Consider the following 13,333-nt stretch of genomic DNA (forward strand, 5'->3'; position numbering starts at 1 on the left):
GCCGCCATCTTGTCTGGTTGTGTCTGGCTTCAGGCGCGCACACTGAACCGACCCGGAAAACTCGAGCCGAGTTAAACTGACGGTGAGACCGAGTTTAATTAGATTTCCCCCCCGCTTTACCAAGTTTTAAAAAAAGACCAAGACTCTTATTAAACTTCACTTGCCGGAGAGAGTCGGTCGGGTCCTTGATGTTCGGTGGTTTGAATGATGACTTTACTGAGAAGAGTCGATCACTTCCGGTGGTGTAGCTGTTAGCATCGCAGCGATAAGTTTTTCACATTGAAAATAAATACAAACTTTTAAAACAAAAACAAAAAAACGTATATGTAAATCATAAACGAATCCCTGTGAGTGACATAATAATAAGATTATTCACCCTTACGCTGTAAGAATCTGCATTTGTTCCTGAAAAGAAAGTGCTCAAAACTGGTCAGATAGCAGCAAATAAACACATATTTAAAAACAACTGCGTGTTGATCATTCATGTGTAACTCTTACTGAATTAACCGTGCGATTATCATTCATTTCTAGTTTTCCATGACAGTATTTTTAATGTGTCAGCATTTAACGGGTGAATCTCATGAAATCTAATGAGCAGCAGCGCATTTCATTTACACACTGATAATAACAATATTTCACATGGTAAAAAAAAATAGCAGCCTGTTTACTAGCTATCGTGTGACTTTAATTTGCGTGTCATTTTTGCACTTGATGTATTATTTTACTCTAATGTACGTCATATTTGATCAGCAAATCTGGTTAATTGTCAAGATGCAAAAATATTAAATTTAATGTTATAGGATCGCATTCTATTTAGTTAGAATATAAATAAAAAATATAGTTATATTGTTAATATGTGTGTGTGTATATACTGTTGAATTAATTTAATATTGAAACAATTTTATATAAATAGATATATAGTTAACATGAAAATAATAAAAGGCATTTCTGTAGCTCAAACTGTAGATTACGGCATTAACAACACCAAGGTCATGGGTTCGGTTCACAGGGAAACGTGAACGTATGATATTAATCTGTGCGTGTGTTTTCAGAGATGGCGGCGATCCGTAAGAAGCTGGTGATCGTCGGGGATGGTGCGTGCGGGAAGACCTGCCTCCTCATCGTCTTCAGTAAAGACCAGTTCCCCGAGGTCTACGTGCCCACCGTCTTCGAGAACTACGTGGCCGACATCGAGGTGGACAGCAAGCAGGTGAGCAGCGTAGGCGTGCGTCATGTGACTGGCGTGTGGCTGAGCGTGTGTCGTGTGGCTGAGCCTGTGTCATGTGACTGGCGTGTGTCATGTGACTGGCGTGTATCATGTGACTGGCGTGTGGCTGAGCGTGTGTCTGAGCGTGTGTCATGTGACTGGCGTGTGGCTGAGCGTGTGTCATGTGACTGGCGTTTGTCTGAGCGTGTGTCATGTGACTGGCGTGTGACTGGCGTGTGGCTGAGCGTGTGTCATGTGACTGGCGTGTGGCTGAGCGTGTGTCATGTGAGTGGCATGTGGCTGAGCGTGTGTCATGTGGCTGAGGGTGTGTCATGTGACTGGCGTGTGGCTGAGCGTGTGGCTGAGCGTGTGTCATGTGACTGGCGTGTGGCTGAGCGTGTGTCATGTGACTGGCGTGTGGCTGAGCGTGTGTCATGTGACTGGCGTGTGACTGAGCGTGTGTCGTGTGACTGGCATGTGGCTGAGCGTGTTTCGTGTGACTGGCGTGTGGCTGAGCGTGTGTCATGTGACTGGCGTGTGGCTGAGCGTGTGTCATGTGACTGGCGTGTGGCTGAGCGTGTGTCATGTGACTGGCGTGTGACTGAGCGTGTGTCGTGTGACTGGCATGTGGCTGAGCGTGTTTCGTGTGACTGGCGTGTGGCTGAGCGTGTGTCGTGACTGAGTGCGTGTCATGTGACTGAGCGTGTCATATGACTGAGCGCGTGTCATGTGGCTGAGCGTGTCATGTGACTGAGCGTGTGTCATGTGGCTGAGCGTGTCATGTGACTGAGCGTGTCATGTGACTGAGCGCGTGTCATGTGGCTGAGCGTGTCATGTGACTGAGCGTGTGTCATGTGCCTGAGCGCTTGTCGTGGCTCAGCGTGTGTCATGTGACATTAGGTGTGTTTGGCCGCGGCTGGATGTAACTGATCGGCTAGAGTTGCGTGCAGGGGAGGAGCTGCAAACGGAGACGTGAAGTCGGACACTTTCTGCTTCCCGTAGTGACGCTCACGCTGTGTTTGCATACTTTACCACAGCTGAAGTGAAATAAATGCAATATTTGCCAAATACACAGATGTTTCAGAGACATTTTCATTCAATACTTAATGCACTACAGCCTACAGCTACTATCAAGGAAGTGAAGTTATGTTTTTTAATCAGTTTTACAGGGCTCCAGACTAACTTTTTTCACCTACGTCCTGGAACCGTCCTGAAAAACAATATGAACCGTCCTAAAGTGAATGTCAACTGTCCCAAAATCAAAATGTTTTTTCTGTACTTTGTTATTATCATCTATAGTTGTTAGTCACATAATAAAAACACCATTAAAAACACCATCTTTATGATATATATTATTATATTTATTTAGCTCCATTCAAAGTAGTTATCTTTAAACAGGTAAAAAACAGATTTAATAAAAAATATCAGGAGTTAAATGCTTTTTTGTATTCATGCAGAACAAATCTTTTTTCTTTTTTTTTTACATATACAAAAATTAAGAGAAAAATACATACAGCTCAAAACGTTTTTGAGTTGGTTGGATTAAACAATAACAAATAAATACTGGGCTCGTCCATTTTGACCCAGGCCTATGGTGACTAGTGAGTGATTTTCATTTTAGCAGTTCATCCAATAAGCAGCCCGAGGAAAGCTTTGAGTGAAAGCTTCTCAGCCAATCAGCGGCTTCTACCCCACGTGTGGACTCTTAAGCCTGCCCACACTGCATCGTCACCACAAGTGATCCAATGACATGAATGACGTTGGCGCGCAAGCTTTTCAAAGCAAGCTCTATGGTGCTGTTTACACCTGGCCACTTCATACGTTTCCTGTGATGGGATAGCTCTCCGATCGTGAAAAGACCAGGTGTAAATGCCCTCCGAAACGCATTCGAGACGGATTTAAATCCGATCACTCAAACCACTTCAGGAGGAGGTCTGAGACTCATTCCAGACGAAACTGGACAAGTGTAAATGCATCTGGCTTTTGAAAGCACATGTAGATTTAACTCCTCTCAACCATGCTTAAAAAATAAACGTGTGATATGTTATATGTCATGTTATAGCCAGATATGAGGGCGCTACTTCAGCATCACCGCAGATGAGCGATCTATTCATCAAGCCAGCGTGCAAACTACCACAAATCAAAGTTGCAGACGCTTAAGACATAATCATCTTCATTAAAAGTAAAGAAGCGGAATGATCTCACCAGTGCTGTTGCCACTCTCTTATTGCGGTCTTTGATTTTGATTTTAGCTGATGATCAATAAAATGCAGCTCATATCTGTTGCTTTCGGTGACGTGAACTCTATTAAATCTGCATATAGCGCGGGAATTGAAGATCGGATTTATTTCCGTTTTGTGAAAAACACATTTGTGTGTCCAGATGTAAATGGAATCGTTTTGATAAATCCGATAGCTATCCGATCTGAGAAAACGCATGAAGTGGCCAGGTGTAAACAGCCCCATTGAGACAGACACAGACGGCAGCTATTATTTAGCAAATATGAAAAGCAAAGCAATCTGTTTTACCGTTGTTTAACCAGCGCAACATATTTGCGATGTCATTAAGTCATTTGATAGATGCACCCATATGCACCCGGTACCGCGGAACACGTCTCCGGGTGAGTAGCGGCCAGTGATAGTAACTATAGTAACAGCATGAGAAGATTCGCTCCGTTGTAGTCAGCGTTTGATCGGTTAATTTTGGCATTTTCTAAGTAAGTTAGCCTAATAGGATGGTAATAAATGAACACACATACAAAAATGTCTTTCGTCCTGTAGGCGTCCTGGAGAATATTTCTGTTCGTCCTAAACACATTTTCTATCGTCCCCAGGACGATAGGACGCCGTTAGTCTCGAGCCCTGCAGTTTTATTTCGATAAACATGACACAATATAACATCACGACTACATGAAAAAAGCGTTTCCTGTTATAAAAAACTGATTTGTGAGCTTTAGTGGAACTAAAGGTGTGAGAATAAACACGAAACAAAGGTGATTGTTGTCATGTGGTGAATCCGGCCAATCGTGGAACAGCTGTGTCGTCATCAGAGCTCGTGGATTCGGCCAATCGTGGAACAGCTGTGTCGTCATCAGAGCTCGTGGATTCGGCCAATCGTGGAACAGCTGTGTCGTCATCAGAGCTCGTGAGCCGCTCTGGAGAAGCTGCGCTGTCTGAGTTCACCGGCTGCTCTCTTATCGCTCTCGCGGGACTTTTATGGCATACTTCAGTCACGTGGTGTCGGCGCTGTATCGAGTCGGACAACATTTCTAACTGGCATGCAATGCGTCAAGTCAGCCGCCGATCGGTCTGCGCAGAGCTACATGACTGGCATGTGTCCAGACTGAGTGTGTGTCATGTGACTGGCGTGTGGATGAGCGTGTGTCATGTGTCTGGTGTGTGTCGTGACTGAGCATGTCATGTGACTAGCGTGTGACTGGCATGTGTCTTGACTGAGCGTGTGTCATGTGACTGAGCGTGTCATGTGACTGAGCGTGTCATGTGACTGGCGTGTGTCATGTGACTGGCGTGGGTCATGTGACAGCGTGTGTCTGAGCGTGTCATGTGACTGAGCGTGTGTTCGAGCATGTGTCAAGTGACTGAGCGTGTGTCCATGTGACTGAGCGTGTGTCTGAGCGTGTCTCATGTGACTGGCGTTTGTCTGAGGGTGTGTCATGTGACTGGCGTTTGTCTGAGGGTGTGTCATGTGACTGGCGTTTGTCTGAGGGTGTCTCATGTGTCTGAGCGTGTGTCATGTGACTGGCATGTGGATGGGCGTGTGTCATGTGACTGGCATTTGTCTGAGCGTGTGTCATGTGACTGGCGTTTGTCTGAGGGTGTGTCATGTGACTGGCGTTTGTCTGAGCGTGTGTCATGTGACTGGCATGTGGATGGCCGTGTGTCATGTGACTGGCATTTGTCTGAGCGTGTGTCATGTGACTGGCGTTTGTCTGAGGGTGTGTCATGTGACTGGCGTTTGTCTGAGGGTGTATCATGTGTTTGAGCGTGTGTCATGTGACTGGCATGTGGATGGGCGTGTGTCATGTGACTGGCGTTTGACTGAGGGTGTGTCATGTGACTGGCGTTTGTCTGAGGGTGTGTCATGTGACTGGTGTTTGTCTGAGGGTGTGTCATGTGACTGGCGTTTGACTGAGCTTGTGTCATGTGACTGGCGTTTGTCTGAGGGTTTGTCATGTGACTGGCGTTTGTCTGAGGGTGTGACATGTGACTGGCGTTTGTCTGAGTGGGACATGTGACTGGCATTTGTCTGAGGGTGTGTCATGTGACTGGCGTTTGTCTGAGGGTGTGACATGTGACTGGCGTTTGTCTGAGCGTGTGTCATGTGACTGGCGTGTGTCTGAGGGTGTCTCATGTGACTGGCATTTGTCTGAGCGTGTGTCATGTGACTGGTGTTTGTATGAGGGTGTCTCATGTGTTTGAGCGTGTGTCATGTGACTGGCGTTTGTCTGAGGGTGTGACTTGTGACTGGCGTTTGTCTGAGGGTGTCTCATGTGTCTGGCGTTTGTCTGAGGGTGTGTCATGTGACTGGCGTTTGTCTGAGGGTGTCTCATGTGTTTGAGCGTGTGTCATGTGACTGGCATGTGGATGGGCGTGTGTCATGTGACTGGCGTTTGTCTGAGCGTGTGTCATGTGACTGGCGTTTGTCTGAGGGTGTGTCATGTGACTGGCGTTTGTCTGAGGGTGTCTCATGTGTTTGAGCGTGTGTCATGTGACTGGCATGTGGATGGGCGTGTGTCATGTGACTGGCGTTTGTCTGAGGGTGTGACATGTGACTGGCGTTTGTCTGAGGGTGTGACATGTGACTGGCGTTTGTCTGAGGGTGTGACATGTGACTGGCGTTTGTCTGAGCGTGTGTCATGTGACTGGCGTTTGTCTGAGGGTGTGTCATGTGACTGGCGTTTGTCTGAGCGTGTGTCATGTGACTGGCGTTTGTCTGAGCGTGTGTCATGTGACTGGCGTTTGTCTGAGGGTGTGTCATGTGACTGGCGTTTGTCTGAGCGTGTGTCATGTGACTGGCGTTTGTCTGAGGGTGTGTCATGTGACTGGCGTTTGTCTGAGGGTGTGTCATGTGACTGGCGTTTGTCTGAGCGTGTGTCATGTGACTGGCGTTTGTCTGAGCGTGTGTCATGTGACTGGCGTTTGTCTGAGCGTGTGTCATGTGACTGGCGTTTGTCTGAGGGTGTGTCATGTGACTGGCGTTTGTCTGAGCGTGTGTCATGTGACTGGCGTTTGTCTGAGGGTGTGTCATGTGACTGGCGTTTGTCTGAGCGTGTGTCATGTGACTGGCGTTTGTCTGAGGGTGTGTCATGTGACTGGCGTTAGTCTGAGCGTGTGTCATGTGACTGGCGTTTGTCTGAGGGTGTGTCATGTGACTGGCGTTTGTCTGAGCGTGTGTCGTGACTGGCGTTTGTCTGAGGGTGTCTCATGTGTCTGGCGTTTGTCTGAGGGTGTCTCATGTGACTGGCGTTTGTCTGAGCGTGTGTCATGTGACTGGCGTTTGTCTGAGGGTGTCTCATGTGTCTGGCGTTTGTCTGAGGGTGTGTCATGTGACTGGCGTTTGTCTGAGCGTGTGTCATGTGACTGGCGTTTGTCTGAGGGTGTGTCGTGTGACTGGCGTTTGTCTGAGGGTGTGTCATGTGACTGGCGTTTGTCTGAGGGTGTGTCATGTGACTGGCGTTTGTCTGAGGGTGTGTCATGTGACTGGCGTTTGTCTGAGCGTGTGTCATGTGACTGGCGTTTGTCTGAGGGTGTCTCATGTGTCTGGCGTTTGTCTGAGGGTGTCTCATGTGACTGGCGTTTGTCTGAGCGTGTGTCATGTGACTGGCGTTTGTCTGAGCGTGTGTCATGTGACTGGCGTTTGTCTGAGCGTGTGTCATGTGACTGGCGTTTGTCTGAGGGTGTCTCATGTGTCTGGCGTTTGTCTGAGGGTGTCTCATGTGACTGGCGTTTGTCTGAGCGTGTGTCATGTGACTGGCGTTTGTCTGAGGGTGTCTCATGTGTCTGGCGTTTGTCTGAGGGTGTGTCATGTGACTGGCGTTTGTCTGAGCGTGTGTCATGTGACTGGCGTTTGTCTGAGGGTGTGTCGTGTGACTGGCGTTTGTCTGAGGGTGTGTCATGTGACTGGCGTTTGTCTGAGGGTGTGTCATGTGACTGGCGTTTGTCTGAGGGTGTGTCATGTGACTGGCGTTTGTCTGAGCGTGTGTCATGTGACTGGCGTTTGTCTGAGGGTGTGTCATGTGACTGGCGTTTGTCTGAGGGTGTGACATGTGACTGGCGTTTGTCTGAGGGTGTGTCATGTGACTGGCGTTTGTCTGAGGGTGTGTCATGTGACTGGCGTTTGTCTGAGCGTGTGTCATGTGACTGCCGTTTGTCTGAGGGTGTGTCATGTGACTGGCGTTTGTCTGAGCGTGTGTCATGTGACTGGCGTTTGTCTGAGCGTGTGTCATGTGACTGGCGTTTGTCTGAGGGTGTGTCATGTTACTGGCGTTTGTCTGAGCGTGTGTCATGTGACTGGCGTTTGTCTGAGGGTGTGTCATGTGACTGGCGTTTGTCTGAGCGTGTGTCATGTGACTGGCGTTTGTCTGAGCGTGTGTCATGTGACTGGCGTTTGTCTGAGGGTGTCTCATGTGTCTGGCGTTTGTCTGAGGGTGTGTCATGTGACTGGCGTTTGTCTGAGGGTGTGTCATGTGACTGGCGTTTGTCTGAGCGTGTGTCATGTGACTGGCGTTTGTCTGAGGGTGTGTCATGTGACTGGCGTTTGTCTGAGCGTGTGTCATGTGACTGGCATTTATCTGAGGGTGTGTCATGTGACTGGCGTTTGTCTGAGCGTGTGTCATGTGACTGGCGTTTGTCTGAGGGTGTGTCATGTGACTGGCGTTTATCTGAGCGTGTGTCATGTGACTGGCGTTTGTCTGAGGGTGTGTCATGTGACTGGCGTTTTTCTGAGCGTGTGTCATGTGACTGGCGTTTGTCTGAGCGTGTGTCATGTGACTGGCGTTTGTCTGAGGGTGTGTCATGTGACTGGCGTTTGTCTGATGGTGTGTCATGTGACTGGCGTTTGTCTGAGCGTGTGTCATGTGACTGGCGTTTGTCTGAGGGTGTGACATGTGACTGGCGTTTGTCTGAGCGTGTGTCATGTGACTGGCGTTTGTCTGAGGGTGTGTCATGTGACTGGCGTTTGTCTGAGCGTGTGTCATGTGACTGGCGTTTGTCTGAGCGTGTGTCATGTGACTGGCGTTTGTCTGAGGTTGTCTCATGTGTCTGGCGTTTGTCTGAGGGTGTGTCATGTGACTGGCATTTGTCTGAGGGTGTGTCATGTGACTGGCGTTTGTCTGAGCGTGTGTCATGTGACTGGCGTTTGTCTGAGGGTGTGTCATGTGACTGGCGTTTGTCTGAGCGTGTGTCATGTGACTGGCGTTTGTCTGAGGGTGTGTCATGTGACTGGCGTTTGTCTGAGGGTGTCTCATATTACTGGCGTTTGTCTGAGGGTGTCTCATGTGTTTGAGCGTGTGTCATGTGACTGGCATGTGGATGGGCGTGTGTCATGTGACTGGCGTTTGTCTGAGCGTGTGTCATGTGACTGGCGTTTGTCTGAGGGTGTGTCATGTGACTGGCGTTTGTCTGAGCGTGTGTCATGTGACTGGCGTTTGTCTGAGGGTGTGTCGTGTGACTGGCGTTTGTCTGAGGGTGTGTCATGTGACTGGCGTTTGTCTGAGGGTGTGTCATGTGACTGGCGTTTGTCTGAGGGTGTGTCATGTGACTGGCGTTTGTCTGAGCGTGTGTCATGTGACTGGCGTTTGTCTGAGGGTGTGTCATGTGACTGGCGTTTGTCTGAGGGTGTGACATGTGACTGGCGTTTGTCTGAGGGTGTGTCATGTGACTGGCGTTTGTCTGAGGGTGTGTCATGTGACTGGCGTTTGTCTGAGCGTGTGTCATGTGACTGGCGTTTGTCTGAGGGTGTGTCATGTGACTGGCGTTTGTCTGAGCGTGTGTCATGTGACTGGCGTTTGTCTGAGCGTGTGTCATGTGACTGGCGTTTGTCTGAGGGTGTGTCATGTTACTGGCGTTTGTCTGAGCGTGTGTCATGTGACTGGCGTTTGTCTGAGGGTGTGTCATGTGACTGGCGTTTGTCTGAGCGTGTGTCATGTGACTGGCGTTTGTCTGAGCGTGTGTCATGTGACTGGCGTTTGTCTGAGGGTGTCTCATGTGTCTGGCGTTTGTCTGAGGGTGTGTCATGTGACTGGCGTTTGTCTGAGGGTGTGTCATGTGACTGGCGTTTGTCTGAGCGTGTGTCATGTGACTGGCGTTTGTCTGAGGGTGTGTCATGTGACTGGCGTTTGTCTGAGCGTGTGTCATGTGACTGGCATTTATCTGAGGGTGTGTCATGTGACTGGCATTTGTCTGAGCGTGTGTCATGTGACTGGCGTTTGTCTGAGGGTGTGTCATGTGACTGGCGTTTATCTGAGCGTGTGTCATGTGACTGGCGTTTGTCTGAGGGTGTGTCATGTGACTGGCGTTTTTCTGAGCGTGTGTCATGTGACTGGCGTTTGTCTGAGCGTGTGTCATGTGACTGGCGTTTGTCTGATGGTGTGTCATGTGACTGGCGTTTGTCTGATGGTGTGTCATGTGACTGGCGTTTGTCTGAGCGTGTGTCATGTGACTGGCGTTTGTCTGAGCGTGTGTCATGTGACTGGCGTTTGTCTGAGGGTGTCTCATGTGTCTGGCGTTTGTCTGAGGGTGTGTCATGTGACTGGCGTTTGTCTGAGGGTGTGTCATGTGACTGGCGTTTGTCTGAGCGTGTGTCATGTGACTGGCGTTTGTCTGAGCGTGTGTCATGTGTCTGGCGTTTGTCTGAGGGTGTGTCATGTGACTGGCGTTTGTCTGAGCGTGTGTCATGTGACTGGCGTTTGTCTGAGGGTGTGTCATGTGACTGGCGTTTGTCTGAGCGTGTGTCATGTGACTGGCGTTTGTCTGAGCGTGTGTCATGTGACTGGCGTTTGTCTGAGCGTGTGTCATGTGACTGGCGTTTGTCTGAGGGTGTCTCATGTGTCTAGCGTTTGTCTGAGGGTGTGTCATGTGACTGGCGTTTGTCTGAGGGTGTGTCATGTGACTGGCGTTTGTCTGAGCGTGTGTCATGTGACTGGCGTTTGTCTGAGGGTGTGTCATGTGACTGGCGTTTGTCTGATCGTGTGTCATGTGACTGGCGTTTGTCTGAGGGTGTGTCATGTGACTGGCGTTTGTCTGAGGGTGTGTCATGTGACTGGCGTTTGTCTGAGGGTGTGACATGTGACTGGCGTTTGTCTGAGCGTGTGTCATGTGACTGGCGTTTGTCTGAGGGTGTGTCATGTGACTGGCGTTTGTCTGAGCGTGTGTCATGTGACTGGCGTTTGTCTGAGCGTGTGTCATGTGACTGGCGTTTGTCTGAGGTTGTCTCATGTGTCTGGCGTTTGTCTGAGGGTGTGTCATGTGACTGGCATTTGTCTGAGGGTGTGTCATGTGACTGGCGTTTGTCTGAGCGTGTGTCATGTGACTGGCGTTTGTCTGAGGGTGTGTCATGTGACTGGCGTTTGTCTGAGCGTGTGTCATGTGACTGGCGTTTGTCTGAGGGTGTGTCATGTGACTGGCGTTTGTCTGAGGGTGTCTCATGTTACTGGCGTTTGTCTGAGGGTGTCTCATGTGTTTGAGCGTGTGTCATGTGACTGGCATGTGGATGGGCGTGTGTCATGTGACTGGCGTTTGTCTGAGCGTGTGTCATGTGACTGGCGTTTGTCTGAGGGTGTGTCATGTGACTGGCGTTTGTCTGAGGGTGTCTCATGTGTTTGAGCGTGTGTCATGTGACTGGCATGTGGATGGGCGTGTGTCATGTGACTGGCGTTTGTCTGAGCGTGTGTCATGTGACTGGCGTTTGTCTGAGGGTGTCTCATGTGTCTGGCGTTTGTCTGAGGGTGTCTCATGTGTTTGAGCGTGTGTCATGTGACTGGCATGTGGATGGGCGTGTGTCATGTGACTGGCGTTTGTCTGAGCGTGTGTCATGTGACTGGCGTTTGTCTGAGGGTGTGTCATGTGACTGGCGTTTGTCTGAGCGTGTGTCATGTGACTGGCGTTTGTCTGAGGGTGTGTCATGTGACTGGCGTTTGTCTGAGGGTGTCTCATGTGACTGGCGTTTGTCTGAGGGTGTGTCATGTGACTGGCGTTTGTCTGAGCGTGTGTCATGTGACTGGCGTTTGTCTGAGCGTGTGTCATGTGACTGGCGATTGTCTGAGGGTGTCTCATGTGACTGGCGTGTGGCTGAGCGTGTGTCATGTGACTGGCGTTTGTCTGAGGGTGTCTCATGTGACTGGCGTGTGGATGGGCGTGTGTCATGTGACTGGCGTTTGTCTGAGCGTGTGTCATGTGACTGGCGTTTGTCTGAGGGTGTGTAATGTGACTGGCGTTTGTCTGAGGGTGTCTCATGTGACTGGCGTTTGTCTGAGCGTGTTTCATGTGACTGGCATGTGGCTGAGCGTGTGTCATGTGCCTGAGCGTGTGTCATGTGCCTGAGTGCGTGTCATGTGGCTGAGCGTGTCATGTGACTGAGCGCGTGTCATGTGGCTGAGCGTGTCATGTGACTGAGCGCGTGTCATGTGCCTGAGTGTGTCATGTGACTGAGCGTGTCATGTGCCTGAGTGTGTCATGTGACTGAGCATGTCATGTGACTGAGCGTGTGTCATGTGACTGGCATTTGTCTGAGGGTGTGTCATGTGACTGGCGTTTGTCTGAGGGTGTGTCATGTGACTGGCGTTTGTCTGAGGGTGTCTCAAGGGTCTGAGCGTGTGTCATGTGACTGGCATTTGTCTGAGGGTGTGTCATGTGACTGGCGTTTGTCTGAGGGTGTGTCATGTGACTGGCGTTTGTCTGAGGGTGTCTCATGTGACTGCCGTTTGTCTGAGGGTGTCTCATGTGACTGGCGTTTGTCTGAGGCGGTCTCATGTGTCTGAGGGTGTGTCATGTGACTGGCGTTTGTCTGAGCGTGTGTCATGTGACTGGCGTTTGTCTGAGGCGGTCTCATGTGTCTGAGGGTGTGTCATGTGACTGGCATTTGTCTGAGGGTGTGTCATGTGACTGGCGTTTGACTGAGGGTGTGTCATGTGACTGCCGTTTGTCTGAGGCGGTCTCATGTGTCTGAGCGTGTGTCATGTGACTGGCATTTGTCTGAGGGTGTGTCATGTGACTGGCGTTTGTCTGAGGGTGTGTCATGTGACTGGCGTTTGTCTGAGGGTGTCTCATGTGACTGGCGTTTGTCTGAGGGTGTCTCATGTGACTGGCGTTTGTCTGAGGCGGTCTCATGTGTCTGAGGGTGTGTCATGTGACTGGCGTTTGTCTGAGCGTGTGTCATGTGACTGGCGTTTGTCTGAGGCGGTCTCATGTGTCTGAGGGTGTGTCATGTGACTGGCGTTTGACTGAGGGTGTGTCATGTGTCTGGCGTTTGTCTGAGCGTGTGTCATGTGACTGGCATTTGTCTGAGGGTGTGTCATGTGACTGGCGTTTGTCTGAGGCGGTCTCATGTGTCTGAGGGTGTGTCATGTGACTGGCGTTTGACTGAGCGTGTCTTATGTGTCTGAGGGTGTGTCATGTGACTGGCGTTTGTCTGAGCGTGTGTCATGTGACTGGCGTTTATCTGAGCGTGTGTCATGTGACTGGCGTTTGTCTGAGGGTGTCTCATGTGACTGGCGTTTGTCTGAGCGTGTGTCATGTGACTGGCGTTTGTCTGAGGGTGTGTCATGTGACTGGCGTTTGACTGAGGGTGTGTCATGTGACTGGCGTTTGTCTGAGGGTGTCTCATGTGACTGGCGTTTGTCTGAGCGTGTGTCATGTGACTGGCGTTTGTCTGAGGGTGTGGCATGTGACTGGCGTTTGACTGAGGGTGTGTCATGTGACTGGCGTTTGTCTGAGGGTGTGTCATGTGACTGGCGTTTGTCTGAGCGTGTGTCATGTGACTGGCGTTTGACTGAGGGTGTGTCATGTGACTGGCGTTTGTCTGAGGGTGTGTCATGTGACTGGCGTTTGACTGAGGGTGTGTCATGTGACTGGCGTTTGTCTGAGGGTGTGTCATGTGACTGGCGTTTGT

The 13,333-nt window shown here is 50.0% G+C and overlaps 1 protein-coding gene across 1 annotated transcript in view; it reads left to right on the forward strand.

Annotated features, from left to right (window-relative positions):
- LOC143738018 (rho-related GTP-binding protein RhoA-B) overlaps positions 1 to 13,333 on the forward strand; it is a 27,970-nt gene continuing 14,637 nt past the window's right edge. Inside the window, exons 1-2 of the mRNA XM_077229860.1 lie at positions 1 to 82; positions 1,053 to 1,210. Coding sequence (XP_077085975.1) covers positions 1,055 to 1,210 — 156 coding nt within the window. The 5' untranslated portion in view covers positions 1 to 82; positions 1,053 to 1,054. The remainder of the gene's footprint in view (positions 83 to 1,052; positions 1,211 to 13,333) is intronic.

Source organism: Siphateles boraxobius, unplaced genomic scaffold (assembly GCF_051911475.1).
Source record: "Siphateles boraxobius isolate OS27281-9 unplaced genomic scaffold, OSU_SipBor_1 136, whole genome shotgun sequence".
NCBI lineage: Eukaryota > Metazoa > Chordata > Actinopteri > Cypriniformes > Leuciscidae > Siphateles > Siphateles boraxobius.